This window comes from Mesoplodon mirus (assembly GCF_964341445.2).
Source record: "Mesoplodon mirus genome assembly, chromosome: 11".
Taxonomy (NCBI): domain Eukaryota; kingdom Metazoa; phylum Chordata; class Mammalia; order Artiodactyla; family Ziphiidae; genus Mesoplodon; species Mesoplodon mirus.
Window position 1 is genome coordinate 93,473,323 of NC_138987.1, and position 21,150 is coordinate 93,494,472.

At 45.7% G+C, this 21,150-nt stretch overlaps 1 protein-coding gene across 6 annotated transcripts in view; it reads left to right on the top strand.

Moving 5' to 3' along the window:
• Nucleotides 1–21,150, top strand: part of DUSP16 (dual specificity phosphatase 16) — an 85,580-nt gene that overhangs the window by 43,054 nt on the left and 21,376 nt on the right. For all 6 annotated transcript variants that reach the window (XM_082636524.1, XM_082636522.1, XM_082636523.1 and 3 more), the window contains one exon: nucleotides 14,167–14,330. In XM_082636524.1, coding sequence (XP_082492650.1) covers nucleotides 14,167–14,330 — 164 coding nt within the window. The remainder of the gene's footprint in view (nucleotides 1–14,166; nucleotides 14,331–21,150) is intronic.

The window sequence follows — 21,150 nt, forward strand, 5'->3', positions numbered from 1 at the left end:
AGGACGTCCCAGGGATGTGGGGTAGAAGGACCTATCAACACGTGTTTCTTAAATATTTTGCTTCGGGGAAAAAAACTGACCTTGGAAAAGCGTGTTAGCGCTCCACAGGTGCTACGGGAAATGACAGGGCTGCCGGAGACAGGTTTCACTACAAGCTGCCCCGATGCTTTCAGCAGTTACAGATGCTTGTCGGCCCTGGGGGGATGTGATAATGGAAAGACAAAGTGGTTTCTTGGAGTGATTTCTCCATTACTTTAGAGCTTTCAGTTACTTTGAGATTGACAGGAAGAAAGTATTAGATACGTCAGATGGTTTTTTTAGGGTCATTATATCAGTATATGGAGTGAAGAATCGTGGCCCGAATTCCATTCACCTTCTCAGGGCCACCTTACCTAGAGAGCAGTGACTCTGGAGAAGGGGAAAAAGAGGACCTCCCCCAAGGAACTGATAGAGGAAGCATCTGAATAAGCCCTTTTCCTCAAGCAAGAGGAGACCCAGACTTACCTGTGGGACCTAGTTACACGGACATTAACAATGAAGACTCCGTTTCGGGAGAGGGTTGGATTCGGGGAAGCTGCACTGGAGCGCAGTGGGCTTAATTCTTCCATATGGAACAGCAGGTTCTGCTCTGGGACAGGCTAGCCTGGTAAACTTCAGCTTCTGCCAGGGAAAGGGGTCCTGTTAAGCCACTTTGACAGCTGATTATCAGTGAGACCAGGGTGCTGAGCCTTCCAGTCCTGAAACTTAGAACCTGGTTCTGCAGTGAACTTGGCCTGTATTGGCCACATCTGTGGGCCTACTCAGCCAGCGATCTTGACCCCTGACTGATCAACTCTCCCTCTTTTTAAGCCCAGCCAGTATTCTAAACCAAGTGATTAATGTTTGATAGCCATATGCCACATGCGAGTCTTTGATTAGTATCTTAAAATCTTATTTAAACTTATGTTGTCATGTATCTTTTTCATTTGTTAGCTTAAGCCCCCTCCTGGATTCTCTTTTTTTCAAGCCGAGGACTATGTCTTGTTCATCTCTGTGTTCCCCACAAGGCCTAGCACTTCTTCAGTTTTCAATAAATATCTGAAATATAAATTAGCTTACATGTAGGTTTATACCATTTGTATTTCATATGACTTATTTTATTCATTTAGTTTGTAAGTGATTATATTAAACAGTGATGAAACTAATCTGAAAGTGTAGCAAAAACTTGAGGATATTTTGACATAAATGATTTGCAAGTTGTCTTCGTTCAGGTAGAGCAAAAATATAGCTGTTATGGGAAAAGTATCTAATACGAAAATGTTTCCATCTATTTAAGCAGATTTCAACATGATTTTAAGATCTAATAAATACACTAGTACAGGGAATTCCCCCGGCGGCCCAGTGGTTAGGACTCTGAGTTCTCACTGCTGAGGGCCTGGGTTCAATCCCTGGTCGGGGAACTAAGATCCCACAAGCCACGTGGTGTGGCCAAAAACCAAAACAAAATACTAGTACAATTAAACAGGGCTTAAATCCTGAACTTTGATGAGGAGCTACGAGCTCTAGAAAACCTAGTGCCATTCATAGGAGGATACAAGTCCTTGAATCCATATGAATTGAGAACAGCTGAAATAATTTTTTTTGTACTTTAAAAGTAAATTGAGGGACTTCCCCGATGGCGCAGTAGATAGGAATCCACCTGCCAGTGCAGAGGACACGGGTTAAAGCCCTGGTCCGGGAAGATCCCACACGCCGTGGAGCAGCTAAGCCCGCGAGCCACAACTACTGAAGCTTGCGCACCTAGAGCCCACGCTCTGCAACAAGAGAAGCCACCGCAATGAGAAGCCCGCGCATCACAATGAAGAGTAGCCCCTGCTCGCCGCAACTAGGGAATGCCCACGCACAGAAACCAAGACCCAACGCAGCCAAAAATAAATAAATTTATATTAAAAAAAAAAAGTAAATTGCTTGTCCTGCTTAGCCATTAATAAGTCTCCCAGTAGTCTCCCAATAACCAAGCCAGATTAGACCATAGCATTGTTTCACCCCCAGGGGATTAAAGGGTTTTACTATGAGTTGTAGCCTCATCTTAGCCAAAAAGAATGAACTTGGATTCCTTTGGAAAGTTGTCCCTCATCGTTGATGGATATAAACAGTTGCCAACCTTGACTTATTGATCAACTTTCTTGGTCTTGTTAACCTTCAGAAAACTAGTTCTCTCTAAAAAATAATCTTGTTTCTTGGCCTTTATTCATTATATTACTTTATTTTACTTGCCTTTGTCTATTATCATATATTTCTAAGGGTGCCAGATTGAAAATAAATATATTAGAAAAAAAAGAAAAACCACCAAATCTGGACTTTTTTGGTGTGCGCTAACATAGAGAAAAGAGAATAAGTGGGTCCATTTAGTAGAAATAAAGATTGCTGTTCTATTATTTTCTTCTCTTTCCTCGCTGTTGTAACTCTGAGTAAAAGCAAAAGGGACCCACGAAAGTTTGCTAATTCTACAGCACTCACTTCTATCCTGTGATGAGGCACAGGATTGCCCTGCAGCAAAAAACCCTAATTGAATCACAGACCTCAGCCCTTTCATTTACAGCCGAGGAAAATAGCAGAGCCCTTGCGTGACTCTCCCCAGCTCTCACCATTTTCACTGAGCGCCCAGGCCCCCATCTGCAGTAATTCCTGAGTCTCCTGGAATTCCCTCAGGAGGCTAGGCTGAGAATCAGGGGTGCCCACCTCAGATCAGGCCCGTGCTTTTTATGGTAGCTCTCTCTCAGCCTCTTTGTGGACTTCAGAGTCATATTCTTACTTCACATTTTATGGGAGAAGCAATGTATAAAAAGAGACTGTATATAAAATTTTTAAGCATTAAATTTTTTCAGCTGGGGGGAATCATCAAATAAAAGTCTACTCTGTCCTGAGCTGAAATGCCACTCCGGATAATGATAGAAGATACCACTGGGGTCAGTGTCAGGCGCAGTGCTGAGGGCTCTTAGAAACATTTCGTCTCTGAACACAGCTAAGGTCTTAGATTAATGTCTGCTGTGGCTAAAGGCCAAATACGTATTTCTTTGTTTTGAGTTAGAGCTGCTACTGTGGTTAGAGCTAGGAGTGAATAAAAATGTATTTGACTCTTGACACATTTTCAGTTTAACAGGAATCTAGATTCAGTCAGCAGTTCTGTGTGATAAATGTGCAGCTTTGGTTCAGTGGAGCCAGGTACCTTCCTAATGGAAGTCGGGCAGAACCCGGTCCTCCTGCTTACAGATTTGCTGCACGCGCCGTTGTCATCATCCGTTCTCTCCTCCAGTGTGGCGTTTCTTCTGTCCTTGTGTCTAGAGAAGGGAAATCTTCAGTCATCCCATTTCAGATCCTGTAGTAGCTGGTAAAAGAGATGGACGTTAATGGATTCCAGTCAAAGTACTGCAGTTATTCAGGAATTGGCTCTTCTTGTGTTTAAAGAGCTGCGGTGAGAGCCACTGAAAACAGACTAAAAATAGGTGCCGTTTCGCCCACTGGTTGCCGTGTAGCTGCTGGCTCCGCTTCTCAGTTTGCATGAGGTTATCTAAACTGGCCCGTCTTTTCTCCAGTTCTTACCTGCCTGTGTGGTAACAAGCCAGCTCTGTGACTCCCCAGCTACCGGTGGCTAAGACATCATGCCTGAGGCTGTGTCTGTTTAACAGAGGGACTGCAGACCAGGCTCGAGACAGTTCCTCACCCTGACATTTTGCACAAGCTACACAGAAGCACCCTGGGTGACAGTGGTGACATCAGTCTTCTCCTGACCTGGTCATGTCATTTGTGTCCTGTCCATTCAGCTGGCCTCACTCACAGTGTTCGAGGGCTCCCTTGGGTGGGCCCCGGGGTGGGCCCCTGGGGGATAGGGTACTGGAAGAGTGCCCGTCTTGCCCCTGCCCTTGAGACCCCTCGGTTAATTTGGGGCAACACGTCTGGAGCGGATGAAATAGAAGCAGATGACAGTGCGTCGAGCTGTGTGTCACAGTGATAAGGGGTGACTCGGTGTTGCCTGCAGGAGTTGGGGAAGGTTTGAGGGCGGCGGTGGAATTTTAATCGAACCTTGAAAAATGAGTAAGACTTGGGTGGGGAGGGTCCTCTGTGGACTGACATAATTAAAAATGTCAGCAGTGAACGCAGATTTTAGGAGGCAGCCAGGAGACTGAGTGGACTTTCTGTGACGGGAGGAAGGGGAATTGAGGGGAAGTGCAGTCAGGCCATGTGGGCCCTTCAGCCTGGAAGGACGAGTCTGTGCTTTGCTGGGCTGGCCTGGGGAGCCCTCGGGGGCTTGGTGACGCCTGTCACCTCTTGGCCACCAGACCTTTCTTCTGGCCTCCCTGCGCTATGCTTCCAACTCAGGCCCACGTCAGCCCCTCAGACCTGCCCCGGGACCCTCCCCCCTGCTCTCTCACCCTGTCTTGCTGCCTCTCTGCCCTTTCCTCACACTCTCGCCAGCGTTACGTCTCTCTTTGATATTTTCAGTGTTAACTGTGATTATGTCACTCCCCAACTTAGTCTGCATCAGTGCTCTTAGGGTAAATTCCAGAATCCTTCCTTCCCTGACTCCGAAGCCCTGCAGTGGCGGCTCCTGCCTGCCTCTGTGCCCTCATCTCGTGCCCCTCTCCGTCCTCAGGTGGTGGTTGTTGTTGTGTGTGTGTGTGTGTGTGTGTGTGTGTGTGTGTGTATTTTAGCACTTTAGCCTCAGTTGCCCGAGACCTGCAACCCAGAGGCACCCTCCTACTCCTCGAAGTATCCCCCTCTCCCCATGTACCTGGGTGTCTCCTGCTGGATTCACGGTGGCTGTCAAGCCCCACCCTGGCTCCCAGGCAGAGTTGGGTGTCCTCTGTCACACACCCTTCTTTGGCCACCCACCATAATTAGCCAATTATTCATCTGATTATTTGGTTGAAGTTGTCCCACTGAACTGTCAATTCCAGAACGGGCCTCTGTCGTGGTCACCGCTGTCCCATTGCCCAGTGCCGTGTCCGGCTTGCAGCAGTGCCCACGGCATGGCTCCGCACCCTCCTGTGGATGCCAGTGGTCTCCAGGGTTGTTTGGCTGACGAACAGGGACCCTTTCCTTCCCGCTGGTCCACCACACCTGCTGGGAGGCGGTGTGCTTGGCCCCGGAGGAGGACGGCTGCTGGAGTGGACACACCCCAGGGGGTCCCGGGAGGGCCTGCTCGGGGTGGATTAGGAAGCCTGAGCTTCACGGGGAAAGGCCCAAGAAGTGAGCTGTGTGGTGACCCACGCGCAGTTCACACGTCAGGCAGATTGGACTCCGAAGAGTCGTCCTCCGGAGACCAGACTCCTATTCCCTTTTCCTCGGGACTCAGAGCATCGTCCCCCGATGGATAGTCTCATGAGGCCTTGCCCCCGATGGTCACCAGGGGCACATCCGGCAGCCGCTTCATCCTTAGCCGGGATCTGATTATAATTGGTCCAGTCCATTTCCTGAGAGCTGTGCCCCTGGTTCCCTGAGCCCTGGATGTCATACCGGACTCTAGTCCTGAGCCGCCGAGGGAACCCACCTCTCATGGAGAGTTCCCTGGACATGATAGAAGCACCCTGAGGACTCACTGGGGCTTCTGGGTGATGAAAGCAGCATTTACCAGGTCTCCCTTTTTAACCTATCGTAGCAGAGAAATGTTTTCCTTGCCCTGTGCCACTTTGCTCACCCTGAGGGTCCTCTGGGGCCTTGTGGTCAAGGAGTGGGAAGCAGGTTCTGGGCTCATACCCAGGCCCAATACAGCAGAATTTTTAAAAATGCAACAGAATAGAATTGAAACTAGAGGGACTTCCCTGGTTGTTGCCAGAGGCTGGAGATGAGAAAGCCCAGGTGTGCTGGGAGAACAGTAAGAAGATGAATGGGCCTGGGCCATGGTGGGTAGAATAGGGACAGGGAGGGTGGACAGTAGAGTGGGATCAGATGATGCAGGGCTTGAGTGTCTGATCAGGAGTTTTGGATTGTATTCTGTGGGTATTTGGGGGCAGAGAATACATCCACACTTTATCTTAGGAGCTTAATCTGGCAGCAGAGTGGAAACAAGTTGGGAAAAAGACGGACAGATCAGAGAGAGCTGTTCCTGAATTTATCTAACAGGGTGGCGGGGGGGAGGCAGGGACAGACAGACGGACGTCGCAAAAGCAAGTCCGAGTGTTGGCATACCAGGTGGCTGCTGCTGAGGTGACTGGGAGAACGGGGCAGACGCGAACAGGGTTACAGAACCAGAGAGAGCGAGATATCGGCTTGGAATTTATTTTAAAAGTATCAATAAGTCTTTCAAGTGAAACTGACCAAAGGAGGATTGAAAATGTTAGGTTGGAGTTTGGGACCTCAAGCCCCCAGATGCAACCTTGGAAATCTTTGATTTTCAGGTGAACATGAGCAAAGGTGATCTCCTTAGTAACCTCCTCCTTCCATGCTGGTGGAAGCAGAGGCCTTCTAGGTCCTTCCTCCTCAGGAAGCCCCAGGCTGCTGTTCGCTTGGCTGTGGCTTCACGTCTTAAAGTCACCGGAGGACCAGTCGGGTGGCCTCCGTGAACCTCTCTCCTGCTTATAGCGCTTGGTGCCTTTGCTCAGCCAAGGGTGGATTCTGGCCGTAACTCCTTTTGATTGGTCGTTCTGGTTGTGCTGTTCAGAACAATCTTTGTTTGAAGGCATGTATTGAGAGTCCTGCCTGGCTGTGCGTGTGTGCGTGTGCACGTGTGCGTGTGTGTTGAAGAAGAGCCTCTGGGTATAGTTATGTATTGCCAATTTGAAAGATCAGTGAAAGAGTAAAAAATATCACTTGACATCTTTTGAGAACTCTTTACTAAACAACGCTTCTGGATTTTGCCAGTCGAATTGATCTAGATAACATTATCTTGAGGAATGTAAGATTTAGACATTATGAGTCACGAGAACTCTTATAGTTGCATTATTTTCGTATTTAGTGCTTTTTTTTACGCTAGTATTTTGAAATTTTTTAATTCGTTTATTGTGTGTTTGGTAACTGTGTTAATCCAAAAATTAGCTAGAGGGCTTCCCTGGTGGCCTTAACAGTGGTTAAGAATCCCCCTGCCAGTGCAGGGGACACGGGTTCGAGCCCTGGTCGGGGAAGTTCCCACATGGCGCGAAGCAGCTAAGCCCGTATGCCACGACTACTGAGCCCGTGAGCCACGACTACTGAGCCCCGTGAGCCACAACGAAGAATAGCTGCTGCTCGCCGCAACTAGAGAAAGGCCCGCAATGCAGCAATGAAGACCCAACGCAGCCAAAATAAATAAATAATTTAATTAATTTTTTAAAAAGAGAGAGGTGGGATTGTTTTGTTTAAAAAAAAAATTAGCTAGAATGTCCCATTCCGCAGCTGTGCCAGGTGATAGGTTGTTTTCATACAGAGTGAGCTTTTTTGGGGGTGTTATTTATGGGGCAAGTTTTACGAGATGGAGGCTACTTCTCAGGCTTCCTGGAGGATCTCCACAGAAATGCATGTCTGTCCACCATCCTCTCAAGTGGATGGAGGAGATGGAATGAGAGTTTAAAATGAACGTTCCACGTCATTTGGGACTTTTCTCTTCTGTGCTGCTCAGCGGAGAGTTGATTAGATAGGACATAATTGCTGCTGATGTTGCTGAGGAAAGTGTGCCATGCTCTCTACCCTCCTGGAAATGATTGATCAAGCCTGTGTGGTTGGGCTTACCCAGACCAACCTATGTACATTGGAAAAGTACAGTTACATGTTTTTGTTTGCTTTCTTTGGAGGTACAAAATTATGTTGCCTTTCCTTTGCATTTTATGTCAGTAGTTTCAGCTTTCCATGTATACAGTCCACTGACCCTGGGAGAACTGTGACCATACTTGTGTGTTTTTAAATGGTTAGAGGATAAAGTTGCCTGAATCACTCACTTCAGACTAAAGTGCAAAATAGTTATTCATGAGAGCAATTAAAATACTTCCAAAATACACATTTTAGCATTTCATTGTTTAAGATTAGGGTCGTCTCCTTTGTGTAATAGCAAAGCCCCGATTTAATTTTCAGTATGGAGAGAACTGTTCTCTACAGGCGCAGGAATACTCCACTTAAATCCTTCACATACATTCTAGAATAAGTAAATGAATGGGTCGTATTTATGTCACAAAAAGGGGGTCTTTGTTTTACAAAAGGGTTAAACTGCAGGAGAAGTATATTTAAAAGGTGAAATTATATAGACTGTGAAAATGATTTAATGTATAGAAATTAAATTTGCATATGACTTTAGAAAAATATCTTTCATAAAGTAGAGCTTTGTGTAAATAGATTTCTGTACATAGCCATGGAACTAACTCATCCCCAGTATGGGAAGGGGCTACCTTTAACCCCCCTTCCCAGCTTTGGCAGCTCTGTCAGCTGATAAAGCTCTTATGACTTGCTCCCCATTTTGAAGCATAAGTGAGCAGCCCTCTGTTTCTCCCTGCAAGGAACTGTCTTCAAAGTCATGGAATTGACATTTATCTCTGGTTTGACTAAAAGGATACGGATACGTTTTGAGAATTGCGTCTTAAAATTAACATTGCTCATCTGTAGTAAAGTGCTACTTTTGTGAATATTCTTTTATTTTAAGAAACAACTCCGTGATTTATAACTGCAAGGGTCAGAGGGAAGAGAAAACCGACCAGTTAGAATTGTTTAGTGGCATCGTTTTATGTATTTTATTTTACACGGCAGACTTTTCTTTCCTCTGAAAATGGAATGGTAGTTGACATTGGCTTTCATAGAAAATTATATTTATGGTTTGAATTGTGAAGAAGGTACTCTTTTTTTTTAAACAGTTTTTTTAATGTATATTTATTTATTTTTGGCTGTGTTGGGTCTTCGTTTCTGTGCGAGGGCTTTCTCTAGTTGTGCCAAGCGGGGGCCACTCTTCATCGCAGTGCGCGGGCCTCTCACTATCACGGCCTCTCTTTTTGCAGAGCACAGGCTCCAGACGCGCGGGCTCAGTAGTTGTGGCTCACGGGCCCAGTTGCTCCGTGGCATGTGGGATCTTCCCGGACCAGGGCTCGAACCCGTGTCCCCTGCATTGGCAGGCAGATTCTCAACCACTGCACCACCAGGGAAGCCCCGAAGGGGGTACTCTTAAGGGAAGAAGTAGTTCTTGGCTGAATGAGAAGAAAGTGATATACAAATTATGAATGCCTTTAAGCTGTACCAAGTGTTTTCTCCGTCCAAAGTAATATGTATATTTTTATTTATAAATATGCATTCTACAGGTAAATTTGTGGAAGACTAACAGAAATATGGATTTTTAACATTGCAGTTTGTCTGCCTGTTCATACAAGTCTGTAGAGGCCACTGCTGTCCGTATGTCTACCCGCTGGTCTCCCCACCCCCACATCTCTACAGGCCAGGGTGTCTGCATACGTGTCTTCCTTCCTCTTAAAACAAACACTCGTAGCACAAGGGGCCAAAGCCGGTACAGCGTTCTGAGATTCAGGTCTGGCTTAGGGAGCCACACGTGCGTCGTTCGACTTTCTATTTTCTCCATTCCTAGATCATAAGCAGCATAAAATCTAGGGACAGGAGAAACTTGGCAAGATTGGACAGTGAGTCAGATGCTTGAACAACTTTAAAAATTATTTTTAAACTTTTTCAAGAAGCGCGTCAGTTTCTCAGTGCTGCTTTCACATAAACAAGTGGAGATCATGAACTGATGTTGTGTCTTCTTGTCATAAGAGAATCTAACTTAGGGTCTGGGGACAGCAGAGTTGGGATGAGGGCAGAGAAGACTCTTGATTCTGTGTCTGTCAGCCACTTGTAACAGAAAGTTTACGTAGATGAATTGTACTTTTCTTCTTGTAAGAGGAAGAGGGACATTTCAGACATATTTCAAAACTGAGTCGCTGAGAGGCTGCAGATAGTTTCTCGAGGGTTCGGGTAAGTCAAGCAGTGTCTCATCTGTTGTTAATTAATGAAATGAAACTGGGGTCACTGGAGTCCAACGATGAATGAAAGGTCAGCGAATGGAAAAAACTGTCAATGAAGGAGGAGGTCGGCAGCGTGGAACCTTGTCAGAGACAAAGATTAGGGAAAATGGACTCTTTGGCTGAGATCGTGTTTTGTGGAAGTTACCAGGAGTCCTGGTTTGGGACATTTCAAGCCAGCCTGAGCAGTAGATGAATGCTCTGATTTCGCCAAATCTGTTAAATATTTTAAGGCTGTTTGGATTTGTGCTGCTAGAGATTAGTTGAAAAACTTTGTAAGAAAAAAAAAAGTTTGTTTGTTTTATAATGTGTTATTGCTGTTTTGTTTGGCTTTGTTTTGAGGCTGAATAGTGGCTGCTTTCTCTCTCTCTCTTTTTTTTTTTTTTTTCTGTTTTCTTAGAATTTTCTAGAGCCACACTCACATTTTACTTGTTAGGACCACCAAAGTTAGAAGTGATTTAGGATGAAATGAATGATAGAGCTGCGCTTCAAACGGCCCAGGCCGGCTGGCCTTCAGTTTACGACTGTTGGAGAATCTGTCCCCTCTGAACGTAGTTCAGTGGAGGCTGAAAGTCACCGAGACGCCGCAACCGTCTCACCACCGATTCACAAACTGTGATCGTAAGCCGGCCATGACCGTGTTGTTTGTATCCCCCGCTAGTTCTTCCTCAGCTTTGTTACTGGTCTCGTGTGACGCACACTTACAGAGTTCTTGTTTCTCTGGTCAGGTCAGATCTCCTTCCCTTTTCTCTCCCTCATCGAAGTTTTTGAACCATGTGGCTTGGGGGAAGCAAGGCTCTTCCATCAGTTTGGGAGAGGCCCGTGGCCATTTTCAGCCTGGTGAAATGAGGCTAAAATGAGGGCAGGACCCCAGAGGTGTCAGCAGGCTGTCCCCACATTCTAGAGAGCGTTGCAGTTAATTCCGTGGTATTTAGAGACACGGCTTAGCAGAGCGAGTGAGAGTGCAGTCTCGAGCCGGGCTCACGTCCAGCTCTGTTGGTTATCACCCTGCGTCTTTCTGAACCTCTCTTTTCCTTATCTGTAAAATGGGAGTAATCGAAGCACCTACCTCATGGGGCAGTTGTAAAGATTGAACAAATCCTTGTAAAGTGCTTAGAGCAATGCTTGTCACATAGTAAACGTTCAGTAACTCTGGGAGTCCTTATATTATTTATAAATATGATGGCATAAGTTTCAAATGGAATTCAAGTGGAGTTTCCTTGGATTGTCTGGTTTCTCTGTTCTCTGAGAACATTTACTGGACTCTCGTTTTGTTGGATTTAAATGAGAGCTCATCCCATGAACTGTTTTGGAGCCAGAATAGGAAAAAATATGAAAACAGTTCTTTAGAGAAACACCAGGACAACAAAAGTTAATGGAAGTTAAAATTTAAATTATAATCAAAATAATGGCCGTCAGTTATCGTGTTGGGTAGGTGTAAGATAGGCAAATAATGTATACACTCTTTAACATCTATTATTACAAGAACTGCTTTGAGGGAAAAACTCACCTTAAATAACCGCATTATGCAGTTAAGAGACTGAAAAGGGCAAAACATTAATGAAATAAAATGATAAAACCTAAACAGTGACAGGCATATATGTATGCCGATATTAACTGACCCCTTTTTTGAGATTGCCGTGGCTTATACTTTAGGTGTAGGGCTTCTAATTTACTTCATTTCAGTAGCTGCAACAGCCCCAGCACAGCATTTCCTTGAGTGTGAGTTCCACCGGCTTAGATTTTAAGAGATTTTAGGGGGGGAAATGGGAGGGGAAATTCCATGGTCAAATAAGTTTGGGACCCTTAAATTAAATGAAAGTAAACTAGTTTCCTTAGAGATTTTTTTTCCAGAGCTTTTAATATGTGTGCTGTGAGTCTCCCAGGGAGGCGTGATATGCAGTGTTTCTCTTACTTTTGGGACCAGTATCCCGTCTGTCAGCTTCCTGCAGGATGCCAGCGCCCTGGAGCAAACTCTGGGAAATGTAGCCTTAGAAGCATTACTGTTTTCGCTTTGTCTCAGGTGTATCCTACCGAGGTGTAGCTGCAGGTCAGGGGTGGAGGAGGGGGGCCCACAGGTGAAGCTGGGAACTCGATGTCGGATCACTGTACCGTGGAGGGCTCACTCTGCGCAGGCACGAAGCACTCACGCATATCAGCTCATTCAGTCCTCTGACAGCTCTGTGAGGGGGGTGGTCATTATTCCCATTTTACGGACAGGAAACTGATAGCCAGAGGGCATAAGTCACTTGTCCAGACCTGACAGCTAGAACACGGTGAAGCCAGGACACAGACTCAGGTACAGGGGCCTGTGCCCGTCCTCCCTCTGCTGTACGGTCGCGGGGCTCACGTGTGTGTGGTTTGTATGCTGTGTGTGTGTGTGCACGGGGCGGGCCGGTGGTGGTGAGAGAACAGCTTGAAAGTGTGAGGTGATGACAGTGAGTTTTGTGTGGCTGGAGAATGCATTTGGAAAGGGCAAGGAATGAAACCTTAACGCTGAACAGGTACAGGTCCCCAGGGCCTCGTCGGTCCCGCACAGGCAGGTGGGGTTTCTCTAATGGACCCCCTGCTCTTTCTGTCAGGTTGCCTTAAGAACTCTAATAAGCAAACTGCTGAAGAGTAAAAACAGTGCAGACACTTGGCTTGGAGGCTAGGGATGCACACCAACATTGTGCAGGTGGCGTGCTTATTGTCACCGACTTGCTGTCCCAGCTTGCTGCACCGCGCACCCCACGCTGAGCACAGACAGTGGACGCGGGAGTCCAGAGGATCATGCTTGCGTTGAACGTAATACAGGGGATAAAAAAGGGTGACACCTCCCCCCTCAACTCCCTGCACTTCTGCAGTTTTTGAGGGCATATTTTATATGTTTCTGGAAGCGCAGGAAAGGCTAATGGAATGTAGCTCAAGGAGATGGAGATAAATATTTCATGAGATTTTAGGGTCCTTTTTAAGATTTTATTTTATTTTTTATTGGAGTATAGTTGCTTTACAATGTTGTGTTAGTTTCTTGCCGTATAGCAAAGTGAATCAATCTTTTGTATACATATGTCCATTCTTTATTAGAGTTCCTTCCCAGTTAGGTCACCACAGAGCACTGAGTAGAGTTCCCTGTGCTATACAGTAGGTTCTCATTAGTTATCTATTTTATATATAGTAGTGTGTATATGTCAGTCCCAACTAGGGTCCTTTTTAAGGCTTCATTAAAGAGGTAAAAATGAGGCTGCTCTGTCTTCTTAACAAGTTAATTGTTTTTTAATTTAGTAGTATTAAAAATATACACATATTCCCTATAATCCAAATGTCTTTGGTTCCGAGTTTAGATGTTGTGACTGGTGAGGGTCTGGATAGTGAGGGATTTATCTGAAAATGTATCAGAATGTATTCAGTTCTCGGGTTTGGATTTGGATAGCAAGGAGTATTTAGATTGGAAAACCCAGTGAAGACCTTGTTCATCTTTTCTTTTCTGAAAGGAGGTGAGAGTGTCTCCTTAGCCAATAGATTTCTCTTCATTAACAGGTAGTGAGATTGTGACCTAATGAAGATCATAGTAGGTCATTATAAGGACGGGACTAGAAAACACTGAATTCCTCTGAGTCCAGAAGTCTTGCCACAAGGCATCCATGTAACCTGAGCCGTTGGGGTCTGTCGGCCCTTGTTTACAGTGCTCAGCCAATGAACAGGAGACCCTGGCATCGGGGGTAATTATGCGACCCTCGATATAGAGAATATTTGTAAGAGTAAGGGGAGTATGTGGTATCTTTGAAATATAAAACTTATACAGTAGGAAGATTTAAAGTTCATTTTAGAAGGAACTTTGAACTCTGTCAATTTTATTTTGAAGAGTCACATCTGGCCTCAGTTCACGTGTTTTTGTAACCCCATTTTGCCTCTGTCTTGGCTTGGTTATCTGCTACCTTCAGTCCTCTTTAAGTCACACGAAATAGGACAGGGAGCAGGGAGAAGACGTAGGATGCACGAAGGTGAAGGGAGTGGGAGCAAGGGGGGAGTCACTGTAAGTGCCTTCAGGGCCTGGGGTCCCTATCGTGGGCTTGCAAAGCCAGGGCTGGTGCTGGATTGTACCCCAGACCGAGCAGCTGTGGACGGGGATACACTTCCATCTGTGGGGTCTGATTGTTCTTTTCAGACAACTGTATTTGAGTAGTTAGCAGATGGCTGGTTTTCATCTTTATGCACGGCGTAACTGTACCCTGTCTGTCCTTAGGTGGGTTTGCCGAGTTCTCCCGCTGTTTCCCTGGCCTCTGTGAAGGAAAATCCACCCTAGTCCCCACCTGCATTTCTCAGCCTTGCTTACCTGTTGCCAACATTGGGCCAACCCGAATTCTGCCCAATCTCTATCTTGGCTGCCAGCGAGATGTCCTCAACAAGGTGGGTGCTTTGAAAATATCCTTCATTGCAGGGTTTCTTGACAGCAGCTGGAGAAGCACTGGGTTGCCGGTGGGCTGTCCTTTCAGACACACGCACCCCGTGTTCTTAGTGCAGCTCCCCTGTGAGCAGCCCAGCGGCCGTACGATCCTCCCCAGTGCCGTCTGCTGTGACGTTCTGATCGCTGTAGGAAGGCTAAGCTGTTGTCAAGTGTGCCGTTCTTCCAGGTCCAAGAGACCTGCGGTTGGGCACACCCAGGAAGGCTAATGCCGCCTAGATTATTTCACATATAGAAATGTATTTATTTACTGCAGCAACTAGAAAGGGACTGAGGTTGGCTTGGACTGAGGCAGATCTCATGATGACTCCTGGCTAGAGGGGCAGGGAGGCGGGTAAAAGGATGGGGAGGACCAGCGCTAAGAAGATGCGCTGCGGGTGCCCCGCCTGAGGCCCCGTGGAGCAGTTTGGTTGAGAAAGAAGAGGGAGGACCATAAATACTGGATGAAAAGGATATGAGCCATTCTGAACAAGGTGTACCCAACAGAGGAGCCGTATTGATTGACTGAGGCCATTATATATAGCGGTATACACATAACAGCAGTAGAACTAAGACCCATCTGTCTCCACTGCTTGTATGCTCTTAACCGGTGGTGCTAGGAAACAGTGCTCTAACTGCCTGGAAAGTGCTTTGTCTCTAAAACCTCTTACTTACATCACCTCTAATTGAAAAAGCAATCAGAGATCTTAATTCAACTGCTGGTGATTTACAAGTGCTGCTTTTTGGGTATTTCTGCTTGAGTAGCTGAAAGAATTGGGCTGACCGTAAAAATAAGCTTCCAGGTGGGCTTGCTTTATTTTAGCACGTGGAAAGCAAAAACACCCTCTCATTGGGCAGCAAGGAGGCATTCTTTTTGCTCTTTTTTTCTTTTTTTGTTCTCAAAACTCCTGCCTCTTCAGAATTTTGCCTGGACATTTTTGCTAACATGTCTGCTCGTTCTGTGAGGTATTTGAAATTTGATAGCTTATGCTTGCACTGAGCCTTTCTGGTGGGGGTCACGATGTCTTTGAGCACGTGATTTTTATTAGTTTTCTTTGAGAGATAAGCAAACTGTGTCACAGAAAGCAAAATTAATTTCCTAAAGTCACATATGCATCCCTGGGGCAAACCTGGAGATGCTTTATTTAATAACTTAGATCAGTGAATAAAACAAAATGAAATAAAATTCCTAGTTAAGGATTCTGTTCAGAATTACCCCCAGTAAAACTTAACCAGTCAGCTGGCAGGTGATTTTACAAGCAGTTATGTTACAGGTCCTTTTTGTTACTTCTGACATTCAATGCAGTGGTACCTTGATTTTGCTGCATACCTTTTCCAGGTTTAACAAATGCGTCAGTTAACAGCTAAGTGAGGCCTGCAGGGTGAGAGCAGTTTAAACTGGAACCTGAAGTTGAGGTGTGCCGGGGGCTGATAGTTTTGTTTTTAATTGGCTTCTACATGTCTGTGTGCTAAACAGGATGGGCACATAGATGCCTTGAAAGGAAATGGTTGTAGGGGGAGAATGGGTTTATGCAAGCTCATGGGGAAACAGCTTGAGCAAGGAGTCATTGGGGAAGACAGAGAAAGCTGCTTTAGGAGCTACTGACGTGCAGACTAGGGAGTGGTGAGAAGAGTGCTTTCAAAGTGGTGAGTAGAAATTTCTACGTATGTAGCCTCTAGATTCACTGTTGAGAAGAGTCCTAGTGCTGGAGGGGATCTTACAGATCATTTAGTCAGCCTCCTTCATTCAATAATGAGGAAATCGTAATTCCAGACATGTTAAATAAATTCCACAACATCACCCCACTGATGGGTTTTAGAACTGGATGTGCCTCTCTTTCGAAAACAGCATAAACTCATCCCCCTGCTCCACTCTCTGGTTCAAACTTTCCAGGAGAAATAATGTGCTCTCTTCTTCTGGAAGATCTCCAGAGATGAAGATTTTATAATCTCCCCTAATAGTATGTTCCTTTTTAGTCAAAATTAGAAGTTTCTAAGAACATCCACCACAAGACCACTAATTTTATTAGTCATCTTCCCATTTATTTATTTATTTATTTGTTTGTTTGTTTGTAATAAAGTGCCACTAAAATATGTTAAAAGCATGTCACGGAAAATTTCTGAGGAGGATAATAGTGTTTATCATTTAAAATGCTAGGCTCTCTATGTTACTGCATTTAACCCTCATAATAGGATTTGGAGGTAGGTTGGCTCTGAGCTATGTGACTTACTTACCCAAGATTTTGTGGCTAGAAAGTCATTGACCTCAAAGCTAGTGAGTGACAGAGACATCTTCAAACCCAAACTACTCTGGCTCTAAGTCCTGTGTTTGTAGAACACCAGAAATCCTCATCGTCTGGAAATTGAAATCTCTGTAACAGGCTGTCATGAAGGACTGACAGATCTAAACAGTCTGTTGAATCACAGCTGACATTTGTTTCCTCCTGCTTTTTCTACAGCATGTTCTGTACCAGCACCATCCCACAGAAGTATAATGCAAGCCACATATATAATCTAGAATGTTCTGATAGACTTATTTAAAAAGTTAAAAAAAACGCAAGTGAAATTAATTTTAATAACATTCATCACCATATGTCTAGAATATTATCATTTCAACATGCAATCGATATAAAAAATTATTGGCACTTTACAGTTTTTGGTACTAGGTCTTTGAAATCTGGTGTGTATCTTATGGACTCTGCACCTCTCACTGTGGACGTGCCCCATGTGCCTGTGCTTCCACAAATCAGATGGTGCAGGTCAATACTCTCAGCATGTGATTGCTTTTACTTAGGTCTCAAAGACATAGCTCTTCTGTAAAAGACTGTAAGAAGGCACCGGTAGCAAAAAGAACACACTTCCTTTCCCCTCACATCTGTACTTGGTTTCCCACAATCTGTCCTCCTCTGGTCTTTGTACTGGAGTTGTACAGCTGTTACACTAAAGCAGTTTGCTGGTGCCCAGTTCACATCTGACTGCGTGGGACTTGAACCAGAATCTCTAGTTATAATGGGAAAGACAAAAGTTCCTGATGTTTTTTTCTCCTTTACCAGTTAAAATTTCAAATGGACTTTTGTTTCCCACTTACACACAGGATGTATGATGGAATTCCCTACTGTGCATAGTTCCTGAGCCAGGACCTTTTCGGCTTCTTCACTAAAGCTGCTGTGCCCCCTCTCTCCCCATTTTAAGCAGGGTGCAGTCAGCTTTTCGGGGGTAGCTTCTTACTTCAATCTTTTCACGCGCACAGTTGGCTTTCCTGGGCTGCCTCGCCGTCCTGCCCGTAACCAGGACTACGGCCACTTTCTCTGGTGTTTTCGTACGAGAGTTAGGCTGTAGCCTGGGCACCGTCTAGCCAAATACTGCTTTCAGGTTTCTCTGTGATCCAGGAAGACAAAGGCTCATGTCGTCAAAATGATCAGTAAAAGTATTTATTCAGGGTCCACTGTGTGTCGGAAGCCATACAGAGTGCAGGTGGGTTAGACAAGACCTGTTCCTGAGACGGTAATTCGCAAACAAGGTGACTCAGGCAGGAGCGAGAGCCGGCTCCGGACCGGGAGGATTCGCGTCCCAGGTCTTCGCCTCACCAGCCAGAGCAGTCGAGCCACGGGCCCGAATCTGCTTCTTCACCTGCAAACTGAAATGATTCCTGCCTCCTAGGGTTCTTGTGAGGCTCCAGTGACGTGGCCTTATGCCAGGCACCAAGAGCAGTTCCTGTTTTATAGGGACACTGTTACTGTCACCACCGGGTAGGGCGTACAAGGGTCTAGGGTGAGTGGTGGGTACATAGGGCGTGGCTGGCCGAGGAAGGCTGGCTGGAGGAAGTAGGTCAATTCTGAAGGCAAAGGGAGCGGCAAATGCAAACTCACTCATCACACTGACTTCAGAAAGAAACATTACAACTCCTTTATCTTGATTTGCAGAGCCCGTGGGATTTAATGGGACCTCTGTCCTCAGCCTAAATGAACAGGGGCAACTTGACCAAACAGAGCAGTTGTATTAAGGCTGTATATTAAGCTGTATTCCATATATTACTCCACAGTCTGTATCAACAGAGCATAGAGCCCATATTTAGAAATCAGTCCAACTAAGGGCAAAGTTTATTTCATGGTTTAGGAGAAGGAAACTTAAAGGTAAAAAAAAAGGTGAATGCAAATCATAGCAGTAAAATTAAGATTTATTTTTTGACTCACAAAAATTACTTTTGAACACTTTCTTGATTGTGTTTTGAAACCAGAATCTATTTTTTAATTTCTTAGGGGGTAATCTTTTCTACTTTACAGCTGAACCCTTTTTTACACCCAGCCCGCTACAGTCAATGTAATTTCCCTACTTGAGGCCAATTAGGAGAAAGGACCGTTTGAATTAGTGAAAGATATACATTACGGGCTGGGGGGTGGGCAACAACTTTACTGAGATATAATTTATATACCATGTGATTTATAAGATATTTTTTTTTTTTTTTTTTTTTTTTTCTTTTTGCGGTATGCGGGCCTCTCACTGCTGTGGCCTCCCCCGTTGCGGAGCACAGGCTCCGGATGCGCAGGCCCAGCGGCCATGGCTCACGGGCCCAGCCGCTCCGCGGCATATGGGATCCCCCCAGACCGGGGCACGAACCCGTATCCCCTGCATCGGCAGGCGGACTCTCAACCACTGCGCCACCAGGGAGGCCCAAGATATTTTTAATTGAGATATAATTGACATATAACATATTAGTTTCAAGTATATTCATTTCAAGTAACATTATATCCAAGATTCAATATTTGTATATATTGCTAAATGATCACAATAAATCTAGTTACCATCTACCACCATACATAGCTACTCCTTTTTTTTCTTATGATGAGAACTTTTAAGATTTCTCTCTTAGCCACTTTCAAATATACAGTACACTATTATTATCTATAGCTGGCATGCTGTACATTACATCTCCATGACTTACTTGTTTTGTGACTGGAAGTTTGTACCTTTTGACCACCTTTACCCCTCCCCTCCACCACCTCTGGCAGCCACCAGTCTGTTCTCTGTATCTGTGAATTCAGTTTCTGTTTGTTTTTTAGATTCCACATGTAAGTGAGATCATACAGTATTTGTCCTTCTCTGTCTGACTTAGTTCGCTTAGCATAATGCCTTCAAGGTTCATCCATGCTGCCACAAATGGCAAGATTTCCTTCTTTTCTAAGGCTGAATAATATTCCACTGTATACATAATACCATGTCATCTTTATCCATTCATCTATCAGTGGGCACTTAGGTTGTTTCCATGTCTCGACTTTTGTAAATTGTGCTACAGTGAACAAGGGGGTGCACGTGTCTTTTGGAGATAGTGTTTTTGTTTCCTTCGGATAAATACCCAGCAGTGGAATTGATGGATCAGATGGCAGCTCTATTTTTAATTTTTTGAGGAACCGCCACACTGTTTTCCATAGTGGCTGCACCAGTTTACATTCCCACAAACTGTTATTTTAAAAGTAAGATAAAGTAAGGGAACTAACATTTATTGAAACTTGTATATTATGCGCCACTTTATCCTCATAACAGCTTTACAAAATAGAGATCATTAGCCCTGTTTTACAGGTAAGGAAACTAAAGCTGTGGGAGGTCAGGTAGCCCCTCCAAGGTCATTCAGGTAGTGAACAGTCACGTGCTGAGCCGGGCTCCCAGTTTTCTGGGACTGGTGCCCGTGTGCTTGTCCTGCACACTGAGTTCGCCCGCAGTCACAGGAGGAAGGAGGGTTTAGAGGCACGTGTGCTGGCAGAAGGGGAAGCGGTGGTAGAAGTTTATCAAAACTTCCTTCTGATTGTTTCTGTTTTCTCAGTGTGGATCATCCATGAGCAGAGAGAGAGGGTGAGGGAGGACACATGGAGAGTTTGAAAAGAATGGGGAAGGGCTGGAACGGCGTCCAGGCTAGAGGCCAGGTGAAGACCGGGGGCACAGAGTGCCTGCTGAGGGCTGGAACGGCGTCCAGGCTAGAGGCCAGGTGAAGACCAGGGGCACAGAGCGCCCGCTGAGGAGCGTGACTGGAAGGGGGCCCGGCAGCCGCGTTGCTGAGCGTTCTTCTCGGGCCACGTTCCGCTGCCTGCGTGCAGATGCAGACTCGGTGACGAGCCGGGTTTATCCAGGGCTGTGATCTTGCCAAGTGAGTGTGAAGAGGTGACGGAGGGACACAGTAATTGAGGGTGAAAGCGAGGGAGGGATTCCAGGTGACCCTCGGACAGTGAGGGGGTTAATCCTCGTTATCGTTCATGGTCGGCCCTCCCCATCCGCAGGGCCTCTGCAGCCTCAGATTCGACCAGCTGTGGATCCTGTAGTATTGTAGCGTTTACTGTTGAAAAGCATCCACGTATAAGTGGACCCGCACAGTTTAAACCTGAGTCATCCAAGGGTCAACTGTGTAATGACTGGCCACAGAATTTAAGCTGGGCCAGGAAGGAAGGACAGACGTCATGAGGATGAAGGACAGAGAGGAGGCTGAATGAGGTCCTGGGGGATTTGAGGGACGCAGGGAGTGGTGGTGGAAGACGGTAAGCTGGAAGAAAGGAGGTGGCGTCCTGCAGCGCGTTGTGCGAGGTTATGGTTACTGGTAATGGCAGAGACCAGCCCGGGCCTCGGGAGGGAGTGCTCAAGGTGAGGTGCTCGGAGAACCCAGAGGCCACGGTGTCGGAAGGATATTTGAAGGCCAGAGAAGAAAGATTATGTTATCAGTAGGAAGCACGTGTTAGCCGACTGAGCACAAAGTTGAGCCAAACATTAAACAGCACAAATGCTCTCTGGAAGCCTAAGGAT